General features: G+C 39.7%; 1 protein-coding gene across 2 annotated transcripts in view; it reads left to right on the plus strand.

Annotated features, from left to right (window-relative positions):
• The window catches only part of ache (acetylcholinesterase (Yt blood group)), a 38,737-nt gene extending 16,911 nt beyond the window's left edge, over nt 1-21,826 (plus strand). Inside the window, exons 2-5 of one of the 2 annotated variants that reach the window (XM_063045831.1) lie at nt 5,642-5,763; nt 7,309-8,862; nt 14,353-14,519; nt 18,884-21,826. In XM_063045831.1, coding sequence (XP_062901901.1) covers nt 7,337-8,862; nt 14,353-14,519; nt 18,884-19,008 — 1,818 coding nt within the window. In that variant the 5' untranslated portion in view covers nt 5,642-5,763; nt 7,309-7,336 and the 3' untranslated portion in view covers nt 19,009-21,826. The remainder of the gene's footprint in view (nt 1-5,641; nt 5,764-7,308; nt 8,863-14,352; nt 14,520-18,883) is intronic. The other variant, XM_063045832.1, reaches the window with a different exon arrangement.
• Nucleotides 21,827-27,757: the final 5,931 nt, after the last annotated feature.

Raw genomic sequence — 27,757 nt, forward strand, 5'->3', positions numbered from 1 at the left:
GAGAACACAACTACTGCCCACCAACTAGCAGGAGTATTCAAGGATATTGTCAACCTCTCATTGCAATGGGCATAAGTTCCCACTTGCTTCAAAATGGCAACAAGTATACCAGTGCCTAAGAATAATAATGTGGGCTGCCTTAATGATTGTCGCCCGGTAGCACTCACATCTACAGTGATGAAATGCTTTGAGGTTGGTCAGGACTAGACTGAACTCCTGCCTCAGCAAGGACTTGGACCCATTACAGTTTGCCTATCACCACATTAGGTCAATGGCAGATGCAATCTCAATTGATCTCCACACGGCTTTAGACCACCTGGACAACACAGACACCTGTGTCATGATGCTGTTCATTAACTATAGCTCAGGATTTAATACCATCGTTCCCACAATCTTGATTGAGGACCTGGACCTCTGTACCTCCCTCTGCAATTGGATCCTCAACTTCCTAACTGGAAGACCACAATCTGTGCAGATTGGTGATAACATAACCTCCTCACCGACAATCAACACTGGCGCACCTCAGAGATGTGTGCTTAGCCCACTGCTCTACTCCCTATATACACATGACTATGGCTAGTTATAGCTCAAATACCATCTATAAATTTGCTGACGATACAACCATTGTTGGTAGAATCTCAGGTGGTGACGAGAGGGCATTCAAGAGTGGGATAGGCCAACTAGTGGAGTGGTGCCGCAGCAACAACCTGGCACTCAACGTCAGTAAGACGAAAGAGTTGAGTGTGGTCTTCAGGAAAGGTAAGATGAAGGAACACATACCAATCCTGATAGAGGGATCAGAAGTAGAGAAAGTGAGCAGCTTCAAGTTCCTGGGTGTCAAGATCTCTGAGGATGTAACCTGGTCCCAGCTTATCGATGTAGTTATAAAGAAGGCAAGACAGCAGCTATACTTTATTAGGAGTTTGAAGAGATTTGTCATGTCAACAAATACACTCAAAAACTTCTATATTTGTACCGTGGAGAGCATTCTGACAGGCTGCATCAATGTCTGATATGGAGGGGCTACTGCACAGGACCGAAAGAAGCTGCAGAAGGTTATAAATCTAGTCACTCCTTGGGTACTAGCCTACAAAGTACCCAGAACATCTTTAGGGAGTGGTGTCTCAGAAAGGCAGTGTCCATTATTAAGGACCTCTGGCATCCAAGGCATGCCCGTTTCTCACTGTTACCATCAGGTAGAAGATACAGAAGCCTGAAGGCACACACTCAGTGATTCAGGAACAGCTTCTACTCCTCTGCCATCCGATTCCTAAATAGACATTGAACCCTTGGACACTCCCTCACTTTTTTTAATATAGAGTATTTCTGTTTTTGCACATTTTTTTGAAATCTATTCAATATACGTAATTGATTTACTTGTTTACTTTTTTTCTCTCTGCTAGATTACGTATTGCATTGAACTGTTGCTGCATGTGACGTGAAACAAATTTCATGTCACGTGCCAGTGATAATTGATCTGTTTCTGAAAAACAACAGCTTCTCTATCCAGGGTTAATGTCAACAGATTTCACCAGTAAATGTCATGTTGTGAATGAAGGTGGAATTTAAGAAAACTTTTGTAAAGAGCTGCCCAAAATGAGCAAAGGCCAAGATACTTTTAATGTTTTGCCTTCATATCTGGATACAAAAAGTCTGTCTTGGAGAAACTGTTGGCGTCTGTCTTAGCAGTAGCTTAGCAGAGGAAAAGTTCTCAGCAGGGTATTTGAGCTGAAAGTGATTGTAGGAGTACTTCTGAGTAGGCCAGATTTTGCTGAGTCGATTGAAGATGACGAATGGCTACAGAAACTAGCCTACTTAGCAGTCATTTTTCATCATATGAACCAGTTGAACAAGTCCCTGCAAGGTCCTGGAGAAAATGTTCTGACTTCAAATGACAAACTTCTTGGATTTAAAAAGAAACTGAATCTTTGGAAAAATCATTTTGCAAAAAGAAATCTTGAAATGGTTCCTCTGTTTCTTGGGCTTGAGAGTGAGGAAGGACCAGAGAGTCTCGGGTCTTACTGAAAACCACTGAAAGAGTTGCAGAACAAAATTCTACAATATTATTCCTCCCTTTCAACACAAGTGTATGACTGGGTGATGGACCCTTTCTTTGAATCTTCTGCTTAGCCTGAGAACTTCTCTTTGAAAGAAGAGGAAGAACTTAGTGAACTGCAAACTTTGTGAACATCAAGATGAGATTCACTTGATGTTCTGGATTTCTGTGAAAGAAGAGTATGCTGAAATTCATAGGAAAGCAATGAAAATGTTGCTGCAATTTTCAACTTCTTACATGTGTAAGCAAGCTTTTTCTTTAACAAGCATCAAGAGCAAGGATAGAGGTTGTCTCATTTCAGTTGAAGATGAAATGCATGTGTGGTTATCTTAAGTTCGGCCCAGAGGTGAGCATTTTTGCAGCAAAAAAAAAACGAGCACAGGTTTCACATGCTAGGCCTACCTTTGAGTCTGATCAAAGATAGAAAATGTTTTTTTTTCAAGTCCTTGTATAAAATTGTGTCTCATAGCTATATTTTTATTCATATTGCTTTGGCTTATGGTTTTTAGTAATGTTGCTATTTAACATTGTCAATAAATTTTCATGTTGTAAATAGCATTAATTAAAATCAATTTGCAACCTTTATTTAAATTAAATCTATTGAGCCTACCTTTAAAAAAATGAAATCTCATTTTGGCTTAAGCCAGTTATTGAACAGAAATTTATAATGTTTGTCTTCTGAATTTTTTAAATTTATGAAAGGGAAAGGAAGAGATTAATTTCAACAAGAAAGGTAAAGCTTGGCTGAACTACCTGTTTTTTCAAGAAAGGTTGGCTAAAAATTCATTCTCTACTCAAAAGAGCATTGACAACTATTTTTGGATTATTATATCTGCAACTTACTGATCGCACTCACGTACCGGGAGCTATAGATTTAATAATTTTTATGCAGCGGGTTCCCTGAAACCTGAGAATTATTTCAAGGTTTCCTCCAGGGCAAAAAGTTTAAGAAAAACTGATCTACAGGGTCTCCTATAGATCGCATCTTTTTCTGATATCACCACCAAGGCCTTAATTGCACCCATCCGATATAGTGCCATTGTCCTGACGAAGGGTCTCGGCCTGAAACGTCGACTGCACCTCTTCCTACAGATGCTGCTTGGCCTGCTGCCTTCACCAGCAACTTTGATGTATAGTGCCATTGTTGATGGCTCTACGTTTGGAATCATTTCCAGAATACCTCCAAGCATCCAATGCAGCCAGAATCGTTTTGCTTTTATTGAAGTTGTCCTTTATTTTTCAGGCATCTGGCTACTAAACAGCATGGTTATGCCAGATATAAGCAAGTTTCTTCATCTACAGCAATGGGCACAAAATAATCCATGCATTGTGATTTTCTTTTACTTTGGTGCCAAGTTTAGTTTGCCTTATCCATTAATTTCCTCCGAGTCAATGGAGAGTGAAGAAGGGTAATATTTATAGTACTTCCAATTTTTTTTAAATTGTACTTTATAAGAGGTTTGTGAAATGTAAGACGTTTGTATTGGTTAAACTGAAAGCATTTAAACCTGCTGTACGATGCTTTTCGCCACAGAGTAGTTAAGACTGTGGGAGATATTGTTCCTGAGTTAACAACTTGTTTAGTCACTACTTCATTGAAATTGTGGATGACTCATGTGAACAATGTGAAGGTCTTGATGTCTCCACTAATTGAAAGATTAAAAATGAAAGAACTATATAATGAGAATTAAAAGTCTGTCAGTTGTTGAAAACCTACCTTATAAATGATTAACCTCAAGTAAGTGAGTGTTTTTTTGATTAGCAAACCAGAAAGGTGGGTGCTAGTTCTGTCAAGGTTTGCATTTATGAAGCCTTTTCATTAACTACTGTGTGGAAGGTTTGATAAGATCAAATGATATTATAAATAAAATACATCATTTGGAACTGTTAATTGGGTAAAGCAGTTCAAGAAGCCAATTGTGAATTCCATGGCATGGCAAAATTAGTCCTGATGCCTTGTTTTTAATTCAAGTGAATTGCCTCCTGTATGGCAAATAGACCTCAATCTGGACGTTCATTTTAAAATATTTGTGTTTGGGGTATTTCAGATATATCCTCCAGATTCTCCACTACAGATGGAAGACTATATAAAAAAAAGGGAACAGCAGTTAATAATCCATGTAGGATTAAGAAACTGCGGGGAGGAGGATTAGCACGGTGGGCTGTACAAAGGGCCTGAAACCAAGCTCTGAAAACTTGAGTTCAAATCTCACCAGAGCAACTGGGGAATTAAACTGGATTATTTGAAAGTTAATATACATAATTTTGTCCATAAAACTAATGAAGTACTGTAAGATCTGAAAAGATTTATTAAGTTACTTGGTTGAAGGGCAGTTAGGTAGGGAAAAGAAAGGTTCACTTTGCTATTGATCCTGATATCTCCTGGGTGGGAAAAATTGTAAATATTATCAATTACAAAGTTCTGTATCTAAATGTTCTGCCCAATATTGTGGAGAAATCATGAAGAATATTCAAAACAATATCCTCAGGATAGAATCCAGTACTACAGTGTTAATGGGAAACTGAGACTGAAATGTCAATGCCAGTACTTGGTGATCCAAAGGCACATGTATGTTTCTAAGACTCTCTATCTACTGCATGCATTTCAAAGAACTACAGAGATACTCATCAGCATCACTTCTGCAAAATCTTCCAAATCTGCTGACAGGGTGAGTGAGCTAATGCCAGATTCCTATCCCAGGCCGTTGAGCCCAGGATCCAGGCTGCAATTACTACAAATAAATCTGACAAGCGAGTTGCTTCTTACATAATCCTGACGCTAGATTTACAAGGTGGGTTCTTCATTCCATCCTGACTGAAGTCACCAGATTTTAAGGAGGAGAGAGATAATACGTGAAGGTATTCTCAAAACTTCCTAGGAAAAACATTATCAGTCACTCATGGGAAAACTCTAGTCCATAAGCTTTTTAGTTTCAAGTAGACCACATAGTGGCTTAATAAAGTTAATAGGAGGAGCACAGAGTGTCCCAAACAACCCACATAGCCACTCCACCAAATAGTTGGGGTTAGGGTGAGAGTGACATGTGGGCCCTTCTGCTTTTCTTTATTGAGATATCTTGGACTGTACGTAAGACTTCATTACAAAGAGGGCAAGGTAATAGAAACATTGTAGAATGGAAATAAAATTATATAAAATCAAGGTATTTCTGAGTAGGATAAAGTACTTAAGGATGATGATGGTCATTTTGGATGCCAGCATGTGCATTTTAGATTTATGGAGGCCAATCAGGTAATCAGTGAGGTTAGTATCATTAGGCTTGATGGTTTCAAAAATGGCTGAGCTGAAACAGATGGGTTTGGGGATCATTATGAAATGGGAATTCGTTCACAGCTTGTTTCAGTGAAGTATGATGCCAAGATTGTGAACAGATTGGCAGGTGTTCAGATAACAGAGTGATGTAATGGGTGGCCAATCGACAGACTTGTGCTGACAGTTCAATGTGTTTACTCATCCAATATTTGGTTGAAAGACCATTTTGTTTAGCCATTGTTGGAACATGAAATAAAACTGTTCAGTGGTGTTGCTTGAACAAACTATTGCAGTAATGTGTTTCTAATCTACAGAATTAAGGGGGATCCACTGAACATCTTTGTGGAAATGAAGTGGCCTAGTCACTGAGGCTAGATTTCTTTGCACCTGCTTGAGATAATCCTGCAATTTATACCTTAATGAGAAAAACATCCTGGTAGGTAGAATATCCTGGTAGGAAAAACAGCTAACCATTAGCATTTCTGCACTGTACATTTTCAGCTTGTTAATTTTCTGCACAATAATGGTCATACTTGACAGTCCATATTTCTTAGTTATTGTCATTTTTGTGCCTGGATAATTGGAATTTATGATAGATGAAAACAGCATTCCATTTTAAGCTTTCTGATTTAATAGAGAATTTAAAGTATTGTACTATATTTAACTTGGATAATCAGAAAAAAATGTTTTGATACAAAAATCTATTATATTTGTCACATTTCAATGAGATTTGATACTAAATCACTTCCATGTGTCACTGTGCAAGATTTTATACACTGGGTGTCTGAGTAAGCTTTCAAGTAATTGAATGTATTTACCTGAAATGTGTAAAGATTACTGGAACACTCATGGGCATTCCTCAGACTGACAATGGAGCATTTGAGCCACAAACCAGTGCTGACTTTTAAAAGGGAGCACACTACCCATTGTGTTCCCAGGTTAATGACTGGTGGGCCAGATATGTTTTCTTTCCAGCATCAAAGTGATTCCAGTGGAAAACTTAAAAGTGCTGTATTCTTTCTGTGAGCAGTTTGGGTAGAATCTGCCACTGACTGTTCAGCCTTCAGAGCTCAGAGTTCATCTGCCCTAAACTCAGTCTGAAACAGAGGCTTTAGTCCTCGGCTAATTAATAAGCAAAAGAATTTGAGGTGCAAGTGGCTTCGCCTTCTACCTCAGTCACCCAGGAAATCCAGCAATGCATAAGTTCTAATTGTGACCAGATTCCTGATTTACAGTCTGGTAGACCTGTCAAAGGGAGAGAGTGTATGATGGTCTCTAATATTAATAACCTACAAAATTAACTTATAGCAAAGTCAAATCCAAATTGTATAATACAGGGAAACAATCAACACAAGATGCATTTAAATCAATTTGGTTAAATTGTAAAAGGAAAGTAGCCCTACTTGCCCTTCTCTCCGTAGCTATTTCTTCTCATTACGATAGAGACTCACAAGACTGGTCCAGGTTCAGCAGGTGGATTTTTTGGTTTAACAGTCAAGAAATCTGCAGAACTTTGCACAGTTCTTCGATGAGGATTCGAGTGCACTTAATCCAGTGAATGGTGGCCAGCTGTGGAAGTTGGGGGTTGTACTTTCACTTGGAAGTCCTAAACTTCTACACAAGTACACGGTGAAAGTACACAATTCCACATAGACATTCAGCCTCCTAAGCAAAAGATACAGCCCAGAAGTTTAGCATTAACTCTGCAACATAATCAGCCTCTTATTTTGTCATTAAGGCTATAAAATATTGATGTACAGTATATACTGCATTAAATAAGTCCTATTTATTAATCATCAGATTTGATGCAAGATCATTTATAAGCTTTTTAAAAACTGTCAATGGGATTCTCAACAATGTACCCTTAGCCATCATGACATGTTAAATGTTACTACTGTGGGAGGGATATGCATACATTTTATACTTCAAAATAAATCTTGTATTTTTAATATTTAAACAACCATGTATTTCTGTGAATTAGTTCTTTTCAGTGCTGCACATAATCAATTATGAGGCTCCAGTCGCAACCAATCTTTTTTACGTGCTATATACCAGTACTATGGTTCCTTCTGACATTTGAAAGCCTCAACAGTACATCAAGCGAAGAAGAGTTGGTGGTCACAACTAAACAAGGAAAAGTCAAAGGAATGTCAGTAAATGTTCTTTCAGGATCAGTCACAGCTTTCCTGGGGATTCCATATGCAGAGCCGCCTATTGATGAACTGAGATTTAAGAAACCAGAACCTCGAAGACCCTGGTCTGGGCTGTGGAATGCAGACAGATATCCAAACTCATGTTACCAGTATGTAAACAGCTCTTCTCCTGGCTTGCCGTGGGAAGAAATGTGGAATCCTAACACTCAACTTAGTGAAGACTGTCTCTATGTTAATGTGTGGGTTCCATCGCCAAAACCAAACAAAGCAGCTGTTATGATATGGATCTTTGGTGGGGGTTTTGCATCAGGCACCTCTTCCTTAATGATTTATGATGGCAAATATCTAGCTTATGTTGAGAATGTAATTGTTGTTTCCATGAACTATAGATTGGGTGCTTTAGGATTTTTAGCTGTGCCTGGTAGCCGAGATATTCATGGAAACATGGGATTATTTGATCAACGGTTAGCACTTCAATGGGTTCAAGACAATATAATGGCATTCGGAGGAAATCCCAACAGCGTGACCTTGTTTGGAGAGAGTGCAGGAGCGGCTTCAATTCATCTCCATATTCTTTCACCTAAAAGTCATTCCCTCTTTACCAGAGCCATCATGCAAAGTGGTTCCTGTAATGCTCCCTGGGCTGTTTTACCAGATGCTGAGGCAAAACACAGGGCTTCAATCTTGGCTCACCGGCTTAGTTGCACTTTCAATAACGATACGGCGCTAGTAAACTGTCTACATCATAAGCATCCCAAAGAGATAGTGGACAAGAGTCTTGGAATCGTAACAGATAGCCTTTTATCTGGCTATACATTTAAACCTGTTGTTGATGGAGACTTTCTCACTGATGTGCCTGATGAATTAATTCAAATGAAAAAATTGAAAAAACTCCAAATCTTAGTAGGTGTGAACAAAGATGAGGGAAGTTACTTTTTGGTATATGGGGCTCCTGGTTTCAAAAAGAATACAGCAAGTCTCATTACTCGTGAACAATTCCTAAAAGGTGTAAAGATGACTTTACCTAATGCTGGTGATATTGGAGTGGAGGCAGTCGCTTTCCAATATACAGATTGGACAGATGAGAACAATGCAACGAAAAATCGTGATGCTTTGGTTGCAGTGGCTGGAGATAAGAATTTTGTATGTCCCTTGATGCAGTTTGCTAATAAGATGGCCGAATGTGGAAACACTGCCTATGTCTATTTGTTTGAACACCATGCGTCAAATGCAGATTGGCCACATTGGATGGGAGTTATGCATGGTTATGAGATTGAATTCATGTTTGGGATGCCTGTTGATGGAAAGCTCAATTATACTGCGGCAGAAGAAACACTCAGCAGAAGCATGATGCATTACTGGGCAAACTTTGCAAAAACTGGGTAAGTCCTTAACAAGCTTTGGATAAATTTCTTCCTACAAATACAATGCTGAATTCCTTTTTGTATGTTTAAGATACTGCTTTGTTAGCTCAATGTCAATTTGAATGCAGAACTTTAAGATATAGGAGCAGAAGTAGGACATTCGGCCCATCGAGTGCTCCGCCATTCAATCATGGGCTGATCCAATTCTTCCAGTCATCCCCACTCCCCTGCTTTCTCCCCATACCCTTTGATGTCCTGGCTAATCAAGAACCTATCTATCTCTGCCTTATATACACCCAATGACTTGGCCTCCACAGCCGCTTGTAGCAACAAATTCCACAGATTCACCACCCTCTGACTAAAGTAATTTCTCCGCATCTCCATTCTAAATGGATGTTCTTCAATCCTGAAGTCGTGCCCTCTTGTCCTAGACTGCCCTACCATGGGAAATAACTTTGCCATATCTAATCTGTTCAAGCCTTTTAACATTTGGAATGTTTCTATGAGATTTCCCCCCCCCCCCCCCACTTCTTCTGAACTCAGGAAATTCTGCCAGATGTTCCTCATACAGTAACCCTTTCATTCCTGGAATCATTCTTGTGAATCTTTTCTGAACCATCTCCAATGTCAGTATATCCTTTCTAAAATAAGGAGCCCAGAACTGCACATGATACTCCAAGTGTGGTCTCATGAGTGCCTTATAAAGCCTCAACATCACATCCCTGCTCTTACATTCTATACTTCTCAAAAGGATGGCAACATTGCATTGGCCTTCATCATCACTGACTCAACCTGGAAGTTAAAATTTAGGGTATCCTGCACGAGGACTCCCAAGTTCCTTTGCATCTCTGCATTTTGAATTCTTTCCCCATCTAAATAATAGTCTGCCGGTTTATTTCTTCCACCAAAGTGCATGACCATACACTTTCCAACATTGTACTTCTTTGCCCATTCCCCTAAACTACCCAAGTCTCTCTACAGGTTCTCTGTTTCCTCAACACTACCCACTCCTCCACCTATCTTTGTATCATTGGTAAATTTAGCCACAAATCCATTAAGCCCATGGTCCAAATCATTGACTTACATTGTAAGAAGCAGCGGTCCCAACATGAACACCTGTGGAATTTCACTGGTAACAGGCAGGCAGCCAGAATAGGATCTCTTTATTCCCACTCTCTGTCTTCTACCGACCAGCCAATGCTCCACCCATGCTGGTAGCTTCCCTGTAATTCCATGGGCTCTTACCTTGCTAAGCAGCCTTGTGTACAGCACTTTGTCAAAGGCCTTCTGAAAATCCGAGTACATCACATCTCCTTTGTCTACCGTGCTTGTAATTTCCTCAAAAAAAAATTGCAGTATGATAGTCAGTCAGGATTTTCCTTTCAGGAAACCATGCTGGCTTTGGTCTATCTTGTCATGTGCCTCCAGGTACTCCGTAATCTCATCCCTAACGATCAATTCCAACAACTTCCCAACCACTAACGTCAGGCTAACAGGTCTATAGTTTCCTTTCTGCTGCCTCCTACCCTTTTTAAATGGCGGAGTAACATTTGCAATTTTCCAGTCATCCGGTACAATGCCAGGATCTATCAGTTCTTGAACGATCATTGTTAAAGCCTCCGCAGACTCTGCAGCTACTTGCTTCGGAACCCAAGGGTATATTCCATCAGATCCAGGAGATTTATCAGCCCTCAGATCATTAAGCTTCCTGAGCACCTTCTCAGTCGTAATTTTCACTGCACATAATTTACTTCCCTGACACTCTTGAATGTCCAGTATACTGCAGACATCTTCCACTGTGAAGACTGATGCAAAATACGCATTCAGTTCCTCTGCTATCTCTGTATCTCTCATTACGATATCTCCAGCATAATTTTCTATTGGTCCTATGTCTATCCTCAACTCTCTTTTACCCTTTATATACTTAAAAAAAAGCTTTTAGTATCTTTTTTGATATTAGTCTCCAGCTTCCTTTCATAATTCATCTTTTCCTTCCTAATGACCTTCTTAGTTTCGTGCTGCAAGTGGTTAAAAGCTTCTCAATCCTCAATCTTCCCACTGGCTTTGGCTTCCTTGTATGCCCTCTCTTTTGCTTTTACTTTGGCTCTGACTTGTTAGCTGCGGTAGTATCCTTCTTTCGTTCAAAAATGTCTTCTTATTTGGAATGTATCTGTCTTGCACTTCCCTCATTTTGCACAGAAACTCCATCCATTGCTGCTCTGCTGTCCTTCGTGCTAATGTCTCTTTCCAGTCAACCTTGGCCAGTTCCCCTCTTGTGCCATTGTAATTTCCTTTATTCCACTGAAATACCAACGCATTGGAATTTAGTTTCTCCTTCTCAAATTTCAAAGTGAACTCAATCATATTGTGATCCCTAAGGGTTCCTTAACTTTAAGCTCCCTTATCACCTCCGGATCATTGCACAGCACCAATCCAGCACAGCCGATCCCCTAGTGGGCTCAACAACAAGCTGTTCTAAAAAGCCATCCTTTAAACATTCTACAAATTCTCTCTCTTGAGGTCTAGTACTGGCCTGGTTTTCCCAATCCATTTTCATTTTAAAATCCCCAACAATTATCATGACATTGCCCTTCTGACACGCCTTTTTTTATCTCCTGCTGTAATTTGTAATCCACATCCTGGCAGCTGTTTGGAGGCCTGTATACAACTGCCATTAGGGTCCTTTTACCCTTGTCATTTCTTAACTCAACTCATAGAGACTCTACACCTTCTGACCCAGTGTCATTCCTTTTAATGATTTAATATTATTTCTTATACAGGGCCACACCACCCCCTCTGCCTACCATCCTGTCTTTCTGATACACCGTATAGGACGTCAGCTCTCAAGAGCAGCCATCTTTTAGCCAAGTTTCAGAGATGTTCACAACCTCATAATTGCCAATCTGTAGCTGAATTTCAAGATTGTTCATTTTATTTTTTATGCTGCATGCATTCAAGTATAACACTTTCAGTCCAGTATTTTTTGCTTTCTGTTTTAACTGCACCATGCCTCTTTTGCCCTTTACCTCATCCCACTGGCTGTGGTTATGCCTCATCTCCTGCCTGTCCTTTCTATCTCAGTTGCATGCTATCTTTGATTTATTTCTGTTTGACCCTTCCTCAGCCTTATTGCTCCAGTTCCCATCCCCCTGCCAAATCCTCCCTAACAGCTCTATTAAACCTGCCTGCTAGGATATTGGACCCTTTTGGGTTCAGGTGTAACCCGTCCTTTTTGTACAGGTCGTACCTCCCCCAGAAGTGGCCCCAATGATCCAGGAACCTGAAGCCCTGCCCCCTACACCAGTCTCTCAGCCACACATTAATATGCCTGATCGTGCTATTCTTGCACTCGTTAGCATGTGGCACAGGCAGCAGTCCTGAGATTACAACCTTGGAGGTCCTGCTGTTTAGCTTCCTACCCAATTCCCTGAATTCTGTCTTCAGGACATAGGTTTTTCTATCTATGTCAACGTGTACCAAGACTTCGTCTGTTCACCCTCTCCCTTCTGAATACTGTGCCTCCTGTACCCTGGCACCTGGGAGGCAACACGCCATGCAGTTATCTCTGTAAGGCTGACAGAACCTCCTGTCTGTTCCCCTCACTATGGAATCTCCTATGTCTACCGCATTCCTCATCTTTTTCTCCCCCTTCTGCACCGCGGAACCAGGCTCAGTGCCAGAGACCCGATCACCGTGGTTGTTCTCTGTCAGGTCACCACCCCCACCCCTCAACAGCATCCAAAACAAGATAACAATTACTGAGGGGTTGGCCACAGGGGTGCTCACTACTATTTGAGGTCTTCCCATCCTTTCCCTGACAGTCACCCACATCTAACTCCTGCAGCCTCGGGGTGACTAACTCCCTGTAGCTCCTCTCTATCTCCTGCTCACTCTCCCTAATAAGCTGTAGGTCATCAAGCTGTAGCTCCTGATTCCTAACACGGTCTCTCAGAAGCTGCCTCTCGGTGCACCTGGCTCAGATGTGGCCATCTGGGAGATTGGAAGATTCACAGGATTCCCACATCTGACACCCAGAGCAAAGTACTACTAACCCTACAGACATGCTCTCTATTCCTCCAAAAAAAAATGCAAGGACAAAACGAAACCCACTTACCCACTTGCCGAAGCCCGAATGAGCCAAAACCCTATCACTCTGCCTCCGACCACTCCATTGATGACCGCTCCGCTAGGCAGTGTTTCCCTTTTATGTCTGAACCCTTCCTGCTCTCCAACTCACAATTGGTGCTCTGGTCGTAGCAGAGTTCCCGTGAAGCTTTTCCCTTTTAAACGTCGCTCTAGGACCCGTGCACTGCCTCCTCTCTCGGAACTCTCCAAGTCATGATTGTGAAGGCCAGTTTATCAAACTTTGCACTAATTTTATGGAGAACAAATCAGTTACGCTTAAAACAAATATCTCACTCATTCTGGGTGTAAGGTAATATGTAGGATACTATATTAATTCATTTAACTTTACCTCTGGACAGTTCTCGTCCCCATATTTAATAAAGGCTATACTGGCAATGAAAACAGTCCAAAAGAGATTAGTTGTGCTAATTCACAAGGTGAGAACAGCTGAAGAAAGTAGCTCTGTATTCTTCGGAATTTATCAAAATGAGAAGTGTTACTGAAACAAGCATCATAAAGCAGCAAAATAGGGGAGGTGCTGAAATATTTCCAATAAAGGGAGAATTTCAAATGAGGGGACATAATTGTACGGTTGGGGATGGGCATTTGAAACTAATGTATGTAGGAGTCTTCTCCCCAAGGCCAGTAACTCTCCAGAATTCTCTGAGGTTTGTGAAGGCCAGTTTATTGAATGTATTAAAAGATAAAGTGGATATATTTTTTTAAAAGATTGTGGAATTGACAGTGATTTGGAATTGGAGTGGAAGAAATGAGGCCGAGGCAAATCAGCAATGATATTGAATGGTGTGCTGGATGGAGGTACTGAGTGTCTTCTCCTGCTCCCCTTTTCTTATTTGCTGTAATTTATGAAAACATTACGCTTTATTTTAATCCCCTATTTTCTGGAAACACTCTTCTTCTCCCAGCACATGGATGTCATTGTAACCGGAAACAGGAGGAAGGGTTTATTTGCTGTCCTTTTTGTATTGTGTTATCTTTTTTCATTGTCACTTTGGAGACCGTTTAAAAATCTATTAAAGTTCAACATTTTTTTCAGAATCAGAATGATTATTTTGTGGCGATATTGATTCAATGGTGACAGCATATATAAAGATTGATCTTGTTGCAATGTGTGTAACAAAAGATTTCAAGCACAGAAGTAGGTGTGACAACATATAATCTCCGTGGCAACCATGCAAGTGTTAAGCATGTGATTTCACTTCCTTTCAAAACATTAGCCAGAAAATGGCCTTTATAAATGTTTTGCTTAGACTTTCAATCATAACCATTTAAACTTGTGGTTCAGATTTTCTGGTGTTTGGTTATGGCTTTCCTCAAAGTAGATGGATTAATTGTTAATGCTTTTCTTCCCATATGTTAAAGTAACCCAAATGAACCCAACGTGCAAGGAATGAGGTGGCCTGAATATACACATACAGACCAAAAATATATATCTTTCAACACAGAAGCAACAAGGATTTATATGAAGTACCGGGCTCAGCAGTGCGCCTTCTGGAATCTATTTCTTCCAAAACTACTACAGAGGACAGGTAAGAAAATGTTACTGCAGATCATGATCTGATGTTTTCACTATTACTGATGCAAAAGGATTTGTTTATGATTTGTAAACTCGTGGAAAAGCTTATCTGAAACTCCACCATTTATACCGCATGATAAACAATGGTTCAAAACGGGTATGCCGGGGCGGCAACAGTGAACTTAAAAATGAGGTGTCATCGTGCTGAAGCTGTAACACAGGAATACAGAAAATATGTCCTCAGCGATCTCACAGTCAATAGATTGGCATTAAAGCTTTGCACTCCTGACATATTTTGTTGGAAACAATCGTGGGAAATTAAATAGTTTGCAGTAGGAGGGAGCTTCAAACACACTCTCATTCTCAATGTTGGTAAATGTTTATAAATCAGGCTGTTCATTCACAGCCATTTCCAGCGGGAAATGTTCAGCGAGAGGTATACCTTAGCTTTATCCTGAGATTTCCTCAGCCATAAAGCCTGTTTTCAGCAGATTATGTACAATTTATGAGATTTCTGACAGCACTTTGTAAGGGACAGGCCAGGAAACCAAGCAAATCCTGGCTTTAATACTCAGCCCAACAGTTCCAAGATGGTTACACCAACAGTATCTACCAAAGGTAACTAGTTAATTACCAACTCCTCTTTATTGATATTTACACAGGAGTACCTCATGGATGCATGCATTGCCCACTCCGCCATCTCTGTAGTCTCATGACTGTGTGGCTCAGCACAGTTCAAAGGTTCAATTTAATGTCAGAGAAATGTATACAATATACATGCTGAAATGCTTTTTCTTCACAAAACATCTGCGAAAACAGAGAAGTGCCCCAAAGAATGAATGACAGTTAAACATGAGTGCCCCAAAGTTTCCCCCACCCCCCGTGTAAGCGGCGGTAAGCAACAACCCCACCCCCGCCGTACCAAAACAAAAAGCCAAAAAGCGCACCCACTACCGAGCACAAGCATGAGCTAGGCGATAGCAAAGACACAACCCTCGCAGTTACCCCAAAGACTATCACAATTCATTCGGCATTCGGCAACCCACAGGTTCTCTCTCTCCCCAGTAAGGGAGAGGAAGGTGTCCCCCATTTTGCCAGCGAGCAGGAGATAAGGGTTCGTTCTCTCCCTCCCCCTCGGAAAATGATGTCCCCCATTTTCTCAGCGAGCAAGAGAGATAACAACAACCCGCTGGTTTTGATGTTAAAAATCCGTTTTGTCGCTTTTTACGAACTCTGTGCCGGAAGATCACAAAGATCTCGGGTCTTCGGGCCCACAGCATAAAATTTTCTGTCCTCCCCGACGACACACGTGTCTCTTGCTGTAACACCGATCCTCGATCCGACCATCTCCAGAGCCCCGAGATCATAGGCTTCCAAACACCTGGCCACCTCTCAGGCCGACCCCTTGGCGTGCCGAACAACGGCTGGTCCTGAAACCCTGAGAATGGGTCCCATTCCTGCAAAGGACCGACGTCTGTGTGTAACTGCAGGTCAGGGTCTTCAAAAGAACCCTGAAAGGGAAAAATAAAGATATTAAAGATGGAAATAGAGCTGTTTCCGAAGATGCAAGCGAAGGGGTTGCCACTTAGCGCCATCTTAACTCCACCTCTGTCTCCGCTTTGCCAACTATATATTTGACGTAACTGTTGGCAGAACCTCAGATGGTGATGGGGGAGACAGATGAGTGAGATAGATTGGCTGGTTGAGTAGTGTTTGTGGATGTTTGGTATGCTACCAAAGACTAGCAAACTTCTACAGATGTACTGTGGAGAGCGTTCTGACAAGTTGTATCACCAGCTAGTGTGAAAGCACCATTGCACAGGATTGGAAAAAGCTGCAGAGATTTATAAACTCAGCCAGTTCCATCATGGGCACTGGTCTCCCAAGCATCAAGGACATCTTCAAATGGTGATGCCTTGAGAAGGCAGCATCTATCATTAAGGAACTCCACTATCTACAATTTGCCCTCTTTTCAATACTACCATCTGGGAAGAGGTTCAGAAGCCAGAAGACACATATTTAACATTTTTGGAACAGCTTCTTCCCCATTGAATGATTCGAGAGCACCACGTTACTATTTTGCTTTCTTTTTGCACTACTAATTTTCTTGTTATAACTTATAGTAAACTTTAGGTATAACACTGTACTACTGTTGGAAAACAGCAAATTCCATGATGCAAGTAATGATTATAGACCTGATTCTGATTCAGGTTTGTGTTTTATTGAGAACTCTTTGCTCCAGATCTCGTCACAGTCTAATTGTAAATACAGGCCAAAGAGATGAATTCCAAACATGAAGTGAGAGTCATCAAAGCAGCATTTGACTAAGAGCGGTATAAAGTCAGAATACTCCATCAGTTAGTTACAAACATGAGAAAGTCTGCATTGGCTGGAAATCCATAGCAACACACAAAACACTGGAGGAACTCAGCAGGTCAGGCAGCATCTATGGAAAAGAGTAAACAGTTGATGCTTCAGGCCAAGACCCTTCTTCAGGACTGAAAAGGAAGATGCCAAAATAAAAAGGTGAGAGGAGGGGGAGGAGGCCAACTGGAATGTGGTAGGTGAAGCCAGGTGTGTGGGAAAGGTAAAGGGCTGGAGAAGAAAGAATCTGATAGGAGACGAGAGTGGACCATCAACCTAGTCTTAAACATGCTGCAGGAATTTCAAAGATAATGCCTTAAGCCTGATGGTCTTCTTCACCATCCTCTATGGATTTCCTTTCATCATAGAAATAGATGTTCAATTCTGCTTACAACTCTGCAAATGAATTAATCCTTAGATTAAATTTGTACTACTTTGCAAGTTGTTGATCATATCCAATAAAAGAGTCTGACTACCTACCCTTGAGCTATCATTACTAAGGGCACCTACCGTCAACATGACTGATCATAAATCCAACTCGATGGGCCACAGTAAAGCTAAGGTCACATTACAGGTTAGCAGAACTGGGTCATCCTATGGTGAGTCACTTGCCACCTGACATCCCAAAATCATTCCCACTTCTATGAAGGATGCATGAAGAGCATGCAATTGATGGAAAATACCTAGCTTTGGATTTTTTTTCCATTTAGAGAGGAAAAGATTGAACAATCAAGAAACTTGACACCATCTATGAAAGTGTATTCTGCTTTGTTGCATTTCATCCACTGCCTTGAACATTCATTCCTACCAGCTGCACCCACTGACTGTGAGCCATATACGTTCTCTCTAATTATAATCCAGGGCCACTCAGGCAGACTCTCATACACAGGAAAGGCAAGTTTACAGGAGCATAGGCATGCCACTGCCTGCAACTCCCCCCTCACAAGATACTCAACATCGTATCCTGGAAATACACTGCTGATCTCCAGAGTGCAAATCCTGGAATTCACTGACCAGTAGTCTGTGGGAGTACTTTCACCCTAACAGCAGCTCCAATTCAAGACAGGTGGCTTTACCACTTCATTTAGCCATGTAGGGTTGAGCAATACCTGCCAGCCTTGTCAAGGGCACACATGGCAAACAAAAAAAAAGAAAAAAATGGAAGAATTTAGTGTGTAGTTTTACTGGCATTTATTCTGCTGAGGCTACTTTATTTAAAATTTTCTTTCTGCTGCCCATTGGGTCACAATAATTGTGAGAATGCAGAATTCAGTAGAGATTTTGGGAAGCAACTTTTAGATTTATAATATTGCATGATTAATTTGGAGCACTCAGTAGAATATATTGTATTAAAATAAAACTAGTTTCAATTTATTTGCCCAGTTCTCCTTCAACTAGAATTGGTTGTTACATGAATAATGTTTTCCATGGAAAAGCTCATAATCAAACCAAGCATTGTTCTGCCACAGACAATAGATATTGGTTGCTTCAAAGTCTATTTTTGACATTCTGCTATACTGAAGTTCTATAAGCCATCGAATATTGTGAAAAATATTTTCATTAATAATTACCACAGCTATTGACATAAATTAGCTGTACCTTTAGCTAATGGTCAGTAGATGATATGAGGCAAATAGAGCTTATGTTTGTTCTGTTTTGTTTTTATCTTTGACTTATTTTCCATTCTTGGAATACTGATGGGAAGTGTACCAGGAATTGAGTGCTCTTCTTGCTGTGCATCAATGTCAGCCCCAAGCTGCTGGTATTTACATAGTTGTTTTAGAGAGCCAAAAAAGGAGAAAAATACTGCCTGGAACACAGTTTGCAGTGAGATAACTCCTTGGTGTTGTTCATACCATAATTAGCACAGAGCTTTAAGTCTATACAAAACAAACTCTTAAAAATGTAGTTGACTTTAATAACTATCACAGTATAATTTATCATCTCTGTACTGGAAACTTTGACTTAGACATTCTAATTAAGAATTGCAATGTGTTTTTTTTCTTTCCCCAGCACATACTGATGAGGTAGAACAACAATGGAAGCAGGAATTCCATCGATGGAACTCTTACATGTCAGACTGGAAATCTAAATTTAGTGCTTACAACAACAGAAAAGACAGTTGCACTGGTACATAATCAGTAATATTCACTTTAAAATGGTGTGTGCAGTTTAAGTGGTGTGTGTGCAATGTAATATATTGCAGGTATACCATTTTATTGCAATGTGACATATTGCATTAAATGCCATGCATACAGTGTCATACAGAGAAAAGTTCCAACTTAAAAGCTTGCCATCACTTTAGCGTTTTGTTTCAATAAGGTTAAGATAACTCCCTTAGTGTAAAACATATTCTGCTGCATCCATATGCATTTAAAAAGCCATCTATGCTACTGGTGTACCAATCAATCGTTTTAATGCCTCTCCCACCTCCCGGAGCAGTATTAGAGTTGAGCAATTTGAAAGTTTAACCCAGAGTGAAACGTAAGTGCAACTATTGTTGAGTAGTCTATGTCACTCTGAAAACTTAACTGGTCCCTCCAAAAGTTAGACATGCTTGTTAGTACAATGGATGATGTAATTCTCTTGGGATTGCTCCTCCTAGATCATTGATAGGAAACGTACGTAAGATTAGTTGCTTCTGGTTAACACCAAACAAGATTTGGACCCCAGTAAGGCATTTTTTTTTTTGCATTTTTGTTCTTGTGTCCACTCATTTAACTGATCTGTCTCACAAAACTAAATGACGACTCCTCCATCAACAACAACTTTCAAACCCCACCCTCACTTCTGCCCAGCTCTCAGATCTCTACACTTTCTATCTTCTGACTTTTCACTTTCTCCCAATGGACAACATATGCCAATTAATCTGTGATCCATCTTGGTCCTGGATAATGCTCAAATATACACAAACTCCACTGCAACCCCTCCTGGGAAGTCCCCTGTGGCCTCATTATTCATTTGCAATCATTTACCTTTCTCACTTAATCAGCAATCTGACCACAAACTGTGCTCTTTGGCCACAGTCCATCCCCAAATTGTGCTCTTTCCCAATCTTCCGCCTCACCCCCCTCCAGCTCCCCCACTCACCATGCCCTATCCACGATCCTGAGTAGGACACTGTCCACTACAAAGAAGTACAAGTATTTTCAGTAGTCCTTCAGGCTCTGCTTCTCTGAAATTTATAGTCGGACCAATGACCCATGTTGCTTACCTTCCAGTCTCACTTCCTTTGGTTGTTGTTGATTTTAATATGAGTTTCAACTTCACTCAGTATGCTTGCTCCTCATATTTCCTCAAGCTATCTCTGACTTTTGCCAGTATGGGAGATAGAATTGAAATATACTGCCAATCGGCCATTATTAAAATCAGTAAGCCAGTGTCAGGTTACTTGACTAATTAGTTAGTGCCACCTTGGAGTGACCTAAGGGGTTATTATTGGAATCTGTTAAATTTCATGAGTACTTAATTAACATTGTATTAGCTTTCAGTGATTTTTTTTTATAATGTAGGACACGTTTAACAATTAGCACAATGAAACATCATGCTACAGGCTTTAACTATTGCTGATTTTAAGTGTGAAATTTAAAATTAAAAGTTTTCCATAATCCTGTTTACAATTTTTATTTCCCATCCTGCACTTGATCTGGCATTGAATTCCTCCATTTATGCACGTCCTGTTCTACCTTCCTGCCAGTAACTTTGCAATCTGTCCATCTGATTGGTGTAGGGGATACACAGTTACTTTTCCTGTCCCCTAGAGATCTCAGCTGCCCCATTTTGCTTGTGCCATCACCAGCTTACCTTTGCAAAAATTTATGACATAAAATATTTTTGACATTATGCAGACAAGGGCATGTCTAAATAAAGACAGATGCTATTAAATTCTGTCCTTCAGAAAATAGATCATTACATCTGAAAAGAGACGTCTGCTATTTAATAAATAATAGAATCTGATAGTTATGGAGACAGAAACAATTCTCTGTGTGCCAGTGATAGCCTGTTATATGGCCTAACATGCAGTTTATGATATCATTGTATTTTTTATGATAGTTTCTTTTCCACCTAAGCATTTTAACTTTATTTCTGTGCTTATCTGTTGTGCTGTACTTGTTATTAAGTATATGAAACTCGAGGGGTGCTGTATCATGAGAGAATGGATGAGAAGACTTCATAAATTTTAAGTTTTTAAAAGACTCGCAGATCAAGGTTCAAAGTACATATATGTCACCATATACGACAGATATTCATTTTCTTGCGGGCATTCATAGTAACTCCAAGAAGCGAAATAGAATCAATGAAAGACCGCACGCATCAGGACAGACAAGGAACCAATGAGCAAAAGATGACAAATCGTGCAAATACAAAAAGAAAGAAAGAAGTAGTAATAAATAAGCAATAAGCATAGAAAGTTTGAGGTGAAGAGTCCTTGAAAGTGAGTCCATAGGTTGTGTGAACAATTCAGTGATGGGGTGGCTGAAGTTGAGTGAAATTATCCCCTCTAGTTTAAGATCCTGTTGATTGAGGTGAGATTTCGAGTTTGTTGATGAGACATCTGTTTGTGCTGATATGAAAAGAAAACATCTATTTCAGCATAATGTACTAAGATTTTGAGAGTAATTATTAAGTATGACCAGAAAATTGAAAGAACTATAAAAATCAATATACTTGCATGCATGAAATTCCATTAAATCTCAGCACTTATTTTAATTATAGAGGAATGCATTTTAGATAAATGGTCTTAATTTTGTATGCCAGTAACACAGTTTCAAGACTTGTAGATAATCATTTATACTTTAACATGCTACTTAAACTGGATGTACTTGATGAAATAATTCAATAACATATCCAACTCTTGTGTTTTTAGATCCAAAACTAGTCAGTCTCTTTGATTTTTCAATTAATTGATGTTCATACAATATGGAATCTTTGGATACAGTGCAATAAATGACTATCAACACCTTTGAATTATATTCTGTACTCATTGTGACAGTAATATTTATGGAAGCTTGATGTGTACAATTAGATACGATTTGTTCTAGCAAAGTACATTTTAAATATGTTGTAAAGTATTTTGGAATGTCCTGTGTTCACAAAGGATATTCATAACTATGTTAAAAGCACTCTTTTCTAAGTTAACCTAATTGAACAACCCCAACAAGAAACAACAATCAGAAGAGCTAATCAGAAAGTAATAGACAAAAGATGAATTTAAATCCATTATAAAGCAGTAAAGACCTTTTATGGAGCAGATATCTGAATGTTTAGACCTGTATTTTTTTTTAGCTTGTGGTCCCTTAAGCATAATGAGCCTTACCCAGGAATATAGGGATATAATAATCCTCACAGTTTCATATTGCAAATGTTATAGGGTTAGAAAGCCAGTTTTACCTAATCTTCTAATAACTTTAAACAAATGAATATATCAAATATAATCATACTAAAAAAGTAAAACAATTAAAATGTTAAGTGTCTGTGCAATTAGCTTACAAAGAGATTGAATGAATTTATGTGGCAAATTAATTTCAATGAGAGGAAATACAAAGTTGTCCATATTTGGATACAAGCATATCAAAATACAATTGAAAGCAGGATTGGGCTATCTTTCCCTTCCAGCATGCTGTGGTATTCATTCGGATGATGACTGGTTGTTTTGACGCCATTTTCATGCAATAACCTGTCACTAACAACATTGTCCAATTTCCAGATGTGTCATCAGTGAAACCAAGTTTGCCTCCATTTCTTAAAGGGAAAGCATAATGTGACAGTTGTTTTGCAGTTGAACCAATTCTAGAATTAGAATTCACTGAATGAGACAGCAGGCTTCAAGACTTTTGCATGGTGTGTTGAAGGTCTTGAGAAAGCAGGAAATAGGAATTACCTTGTACTGGAAAGAGCCCAGCAGATCTGTAAAGAAATACTGCTAATTTAGCAGAATCAAGTCCATCCTGATGATCATGGCATAAGAATGCAGCAACAGTAAGACATTCTGCGATTTCACCCAGGTAATCAAATCTGTAAGAATATCTTCATATGCTATGATCCCACCATACCTGCTGAGTATTGCAAAAGGCAGGATCTCCCAGTAGCTACCAATTTCAATTCAATTTCCCATTTCCATTCTGTTCATGGGTTCGTACTGCCATGATGAAGCCAAACTCAGGATGGAGGGGCAATACCTTGTATTCCATTTGGATAGCCTCTGGTCTAATTACATGAACATTGTTTTCTCTAACTTCCTCTAATTTTTCCCCCACCTCATCTCCTCGTTTTCCATTCTCCATTCTGGCTTACCCTCACACATTCTCACTGGCTATCACCTCCCTCTGGTCTACTGCAGTGGTATCACTTGCTATTTAGGTAGATAGAGTAGAATCTGGTCATGCAATCGTAAGTGTACAGGGAGCAGAGGGTTGAGGATCCAACCTTATGGAGCACCAGTGTTTAAAATAATCATGGTGGATGTGTTGCTGCCTATCCCTACTGACAACAATCTTTAAAGTCAAGGATCCAGTTGCAGAAGGAGTTGTTGACTCTCACGGACTGGAATTTGTTGAATTTGCTTGAAATTATTAATATCGAAGGCAAGAGCTCTTGCCTATGAGCAACAGACTTACTTAGATATTTTTACTGTTCTGATGCTGCAGAGATAAGTGTGGGGCTAGGGGATAAATTCATATAAATTCATTCAATCTCTTTGTAAGCTAATTGCACAGACACTTAACATCCGTCTTGGCTCTGTTTCAGCAGTGGGCAAAATGCATTGGATCGTCAATATCTGCAAGGCTGGAGTTGATGTGTGGAATCACCAGCCTTTCAAAGCATTTCATGATGGTAGATGTCAGAGCCACTGGGTTGTAGTCGCTAATGTATGTTACCGTGTTTTCTTGGGTACAAGGGTAATGGTGCTTTTCTTAAAGTAGGAGAGAACTTCAGATTGAAGCAGCAAGAGCTTAAAAATGTCTACAAATATCTCCACCAGCTGATCTGCATAAGTTCAAAGGTCATGACCAGGAACACCTTCCAGGGCAGATGCCTACCGCAGGTTCACCCTTTGTGGCTGTGGGTTCAGAAACCTATGTTTGTAGCATTACGTACTGGCAAATTATTAGTGGATCAGAATAAATGCATTAATTCTACTTAATAAAATCAGAGCAGGTTGGTTACATGGAGATTCTTTCTTCAATGCCATTAAGATCTTGCATAGGATTCCCATTAGGTAGTGGGTTAACTGCCCTGAGATTGGTCGTTGCACCCATGGTGAAGGATGGGAAGAAAATTCTTGGATTGTGACTCTGAAGTGTGCATCAGTGTGTATAAGGAAGCAAATAAGGGTAGGTCAGATGAAGCTGACAGGTGATATCTCTGGATGAATATCTTGTTGATGTGGACTTAGTCAGATGGAGCCAGGCCACAAATTGTAAACGCTGGGGTGCTAAGGAATGTTGAAGAGCAGATGAACTTGGCTAGGAGACCTAGAAATGGGAGATAGTCAAAATCATTTTCTCAGGATAAAGGGATAACAAGAGGACACAAGCTTAAGGTGAGAGGAAGGGATTTGAGGAAAGTGATTGATATCTGGAATTTGTTGCTCCCTCGCCCCCCCCCACACACAGATTGATAATGTAGTTACTGTAAAGCCAGAGCTCTTCACCACATGCTGCATGATCTCAGATTGATCCTGTACCAAACACTATTGTGACACTAAACCAGGCAATACGTGACATGATTCTTGGCAATATCACATCAGCAGTCAGACATCTTACCAAGTGAAGCAGTACACATACAAAACAATGGAAGAACTCAGCAGATCAAGCAGCATTTGTGGACAGAAAAAACAGCAGTTGACATTTTGGGTCATAACCCTTTATTACGTTCAGAAAGGAAGAGGGTCGAAGCAAAAATAGAAAGGTAAGGGAGGAGGAGAAACAAGCTGGTAGGTCGTGGGAGATGATAGATGAAAGTGCAAAGGGGTGAAGAAGAATGATTCCAATAGGGCAGGACAGTAGACCATGGAATAAAGGGGAGAAAGTGCATGATAAAACACTCCTCGAATCTGTGTTGAGCTGTACTGATATAGAAAAGGTCACACTGGGAGCACCGAATGCAATAACTGACAAACCTGTGCCCCCCTCAGCCCGCTCTTCTCCCCACCCTCACAAATGACCATCAACTCCTGGTTTCCCTCCTTCTCTCCTTTAGTTCATCATCTACTGTCCAATCAGATTCCTCCTTCAGCCTTTACTTCCTGCTATCACTTCCCTTTCATTCCCCCATCTCTACTGTACTCATCTATTATCTGCCAACTTGTGGTTCCCACACCCCCCACCCCATCTTATTCTAGCTTCATCTCTTTTCCTTTCCAGTCCTCATGAAGGCCCTTGGCCTGACATGTTAACTGTTAATTTCCGTCCATAGATGCTTCCTGACCTGCTGAGTTCTTCTAGCATTTTGTGTGTTGCTCAAGATTTCTTGCATATGCAGAATCTCTTATGCTTCAAGCAGCAACAAGTAATCTGCTGGAGGAACTTAGTGGGTTTAGCATTGATGCTGTTGGACCAATTGAATTCCTCCAGCTGAGTGTTCATTGCTCCAAATTCAGTATCTGCAGGCTTTTCTCTTACCCAAATACAAATTTGTAGAAGTACTGCCATGGAGAAAGTTCACAGACATAATCTTCCATAAGAAAAGATCATGGAAGGAAAAGCACGAATGAATGTTTAATTATTTAAAAAAAAGAGAATGGGATGGGAACTATTTTATGTTGCAACTAACTGTATACTGTAATGAGCTGGATATCTGCAATGGAAAATGTTTCATTCCATTGACATTAAATGCTTTAATGAATGCTGAACACTTTTCTATACAGAATGATTGCTGTAATTTAGATAAATGGTGCCCTTTTCTATTTATTTGAGAAGTGTATATTTCACCCAGATGGTGTCAAAGTTTTAACACCGCCAATGCCACTTCTCATTTCAGTGCCCGTATTAATTTATAAATTAGGTGAATGAGGCAAGATGTTGTATTGAGGTTGGATTTAAGAGGAAAGCAGAATGGGGAAATAGGATAATATTGCAGCTGGGAAGGAAGCCAGCGCTGCACACGTCGAAGCAATTGTGCTGTTGAACTAAAATGATTAAAAAAGGTTGGAATGAGATACAGATCTCATACCGATGATGGAACTAAGACTAGGCACGCAAAGATAAATTTGGAAAGAATAGCAACAAGGAAGGTGGTTAGCAGTATTCTGCATAGCCTTTGACATGGCAAACTTCAGTTTTGTTTATTGACAGTTTGCAAAGATTTATTTGTAGTAAGTTTCAATATTTTGCAAATGATGTCAAAATGTTATATACCTGTGTTATTTACATGACTTACACTACATATTTTAAATCTTGTTTGAACGTTCTGGCAAATTCAAGGCATTGATTATGGATAATACAAAGTTTGTTGTAAAATCTATTAACTGGGTTTTCATTTTTATGTTCATTTTGTTCATGTTTCTCACAATTATCTTTGTGTTTTTTTTTTAAAATCCAAGTCCAGAATAATTTTTTGTGTCTATTTTAAGTTTTGGGCAGTCAACCGGCAGGCTGAGGAAACTTGCCACCCATAGCAGTAGTTAAGAGGGGATTTAGTGCCCTCAGTCACTTTTGAATTTGACTTGCAAGCCACAGACACTAAATATCATCCTGCACAGTATTGTTTAGCTTTAGGAAACGAATAGCAACAGAGGGTTGGAAAGAGGCCTTCAGTATCGGAAATTGGTAACCCCTCTGAGCAAGTTTACATCCATTTCAAGGAAAATCACCTATGCTTTCTCTGACTCCACTAAAAAAAGTTTTGTATTTCTATATATGCTTTGAGTTGTATGAAAGAACAATGCTTGCAAATTACAAGCTTTTATGAAGTTCCTCTTAAAGGTTGACCCATTCAGTTTTCAGCTGTCCAAAAATAATTCTGAGATATTTAAGATATCAGAATATCTTGGAGGATAAAATTAATGCAGTGTCATTTACCTGACAATTAAAGACTATGTTGGTTGTTATTGAATTGTAAGAAAATGAGCAGGGTGCATTGGAGTTGCTTGGTGAACCAGAATAGCTTCAATAACAGGCTTCACAGTGAGGTAGAAGAACCAGCATGCATAAAATGAATGCGTAGGGACACACATAAAACTATGTTAATGAATTGTGGAGAGGCCTGCAAGCAAAATTTAATTTGAATCTTCACCTCCTGGTATTTCTTCTGTAACAAGATTAGTCCAAAGTTTGTTGACTCTGTAAAAGTCTATAATAAAGGATTTAATTGTAAAGTAACAGCTATGATGAGATCCAAACCAAGGATATGCTATCTAAAGTATTAGCTGTAGCTTAACTGGTCATAATCTTGTAGTTGCCCCAAAAGATTATAGGCCCAAGGACCACTTGAGAGATTAGTCTGACTCTCCAATGTAGGACTGATGGAATAGCCTATTTTTAGAAGTGTTGTCTTTTAGATGAGGTACTAACTCAAAGCGAGGAGTATCTGGACCAAAAATGTTCTGAACTTGGAAGGAGAAATTCTGTTAATAATTTGGGGTACTTATGGTACTTAAGACAGTGAGCAGGGTGTCATATTAAAGGGGGTGAATAGTGGACAGGATCTTTCTCCCCAAGTTTTGAGAGTGAAGAAGGATTTATGTAGTTACTTAAATTCAAAGTAAATTTATTATCTAAGTGCCTATAAAAAGTATTCACCACCCCCACAGATGTTTTCATGTTTTATTGTTTTACAACATTGAATCACAGTGGATTTAATTTGCCTTTTTTGATACTGCAACAGAAAAAGACTCTTTCGTGTCAAATTGAAAATAGATCTCAACAAAGTGATCTGAATTAATTA

This window comes from Mobula hypostoma, chromosome 4 (genome assembly GCF_963921235.1).
Source record: "Mobula hypostoma chromosome 4, sMobHyp1.1, whole genome shotgun sequence".
Classification (NCBI taxonomy): domain Eukaryota; kingdom Metazoa; phylum Chordata; class Chondrichthyes; order Myliobatiformes; family Myliobatidae; genus Mobula; species Mobula hypostoma.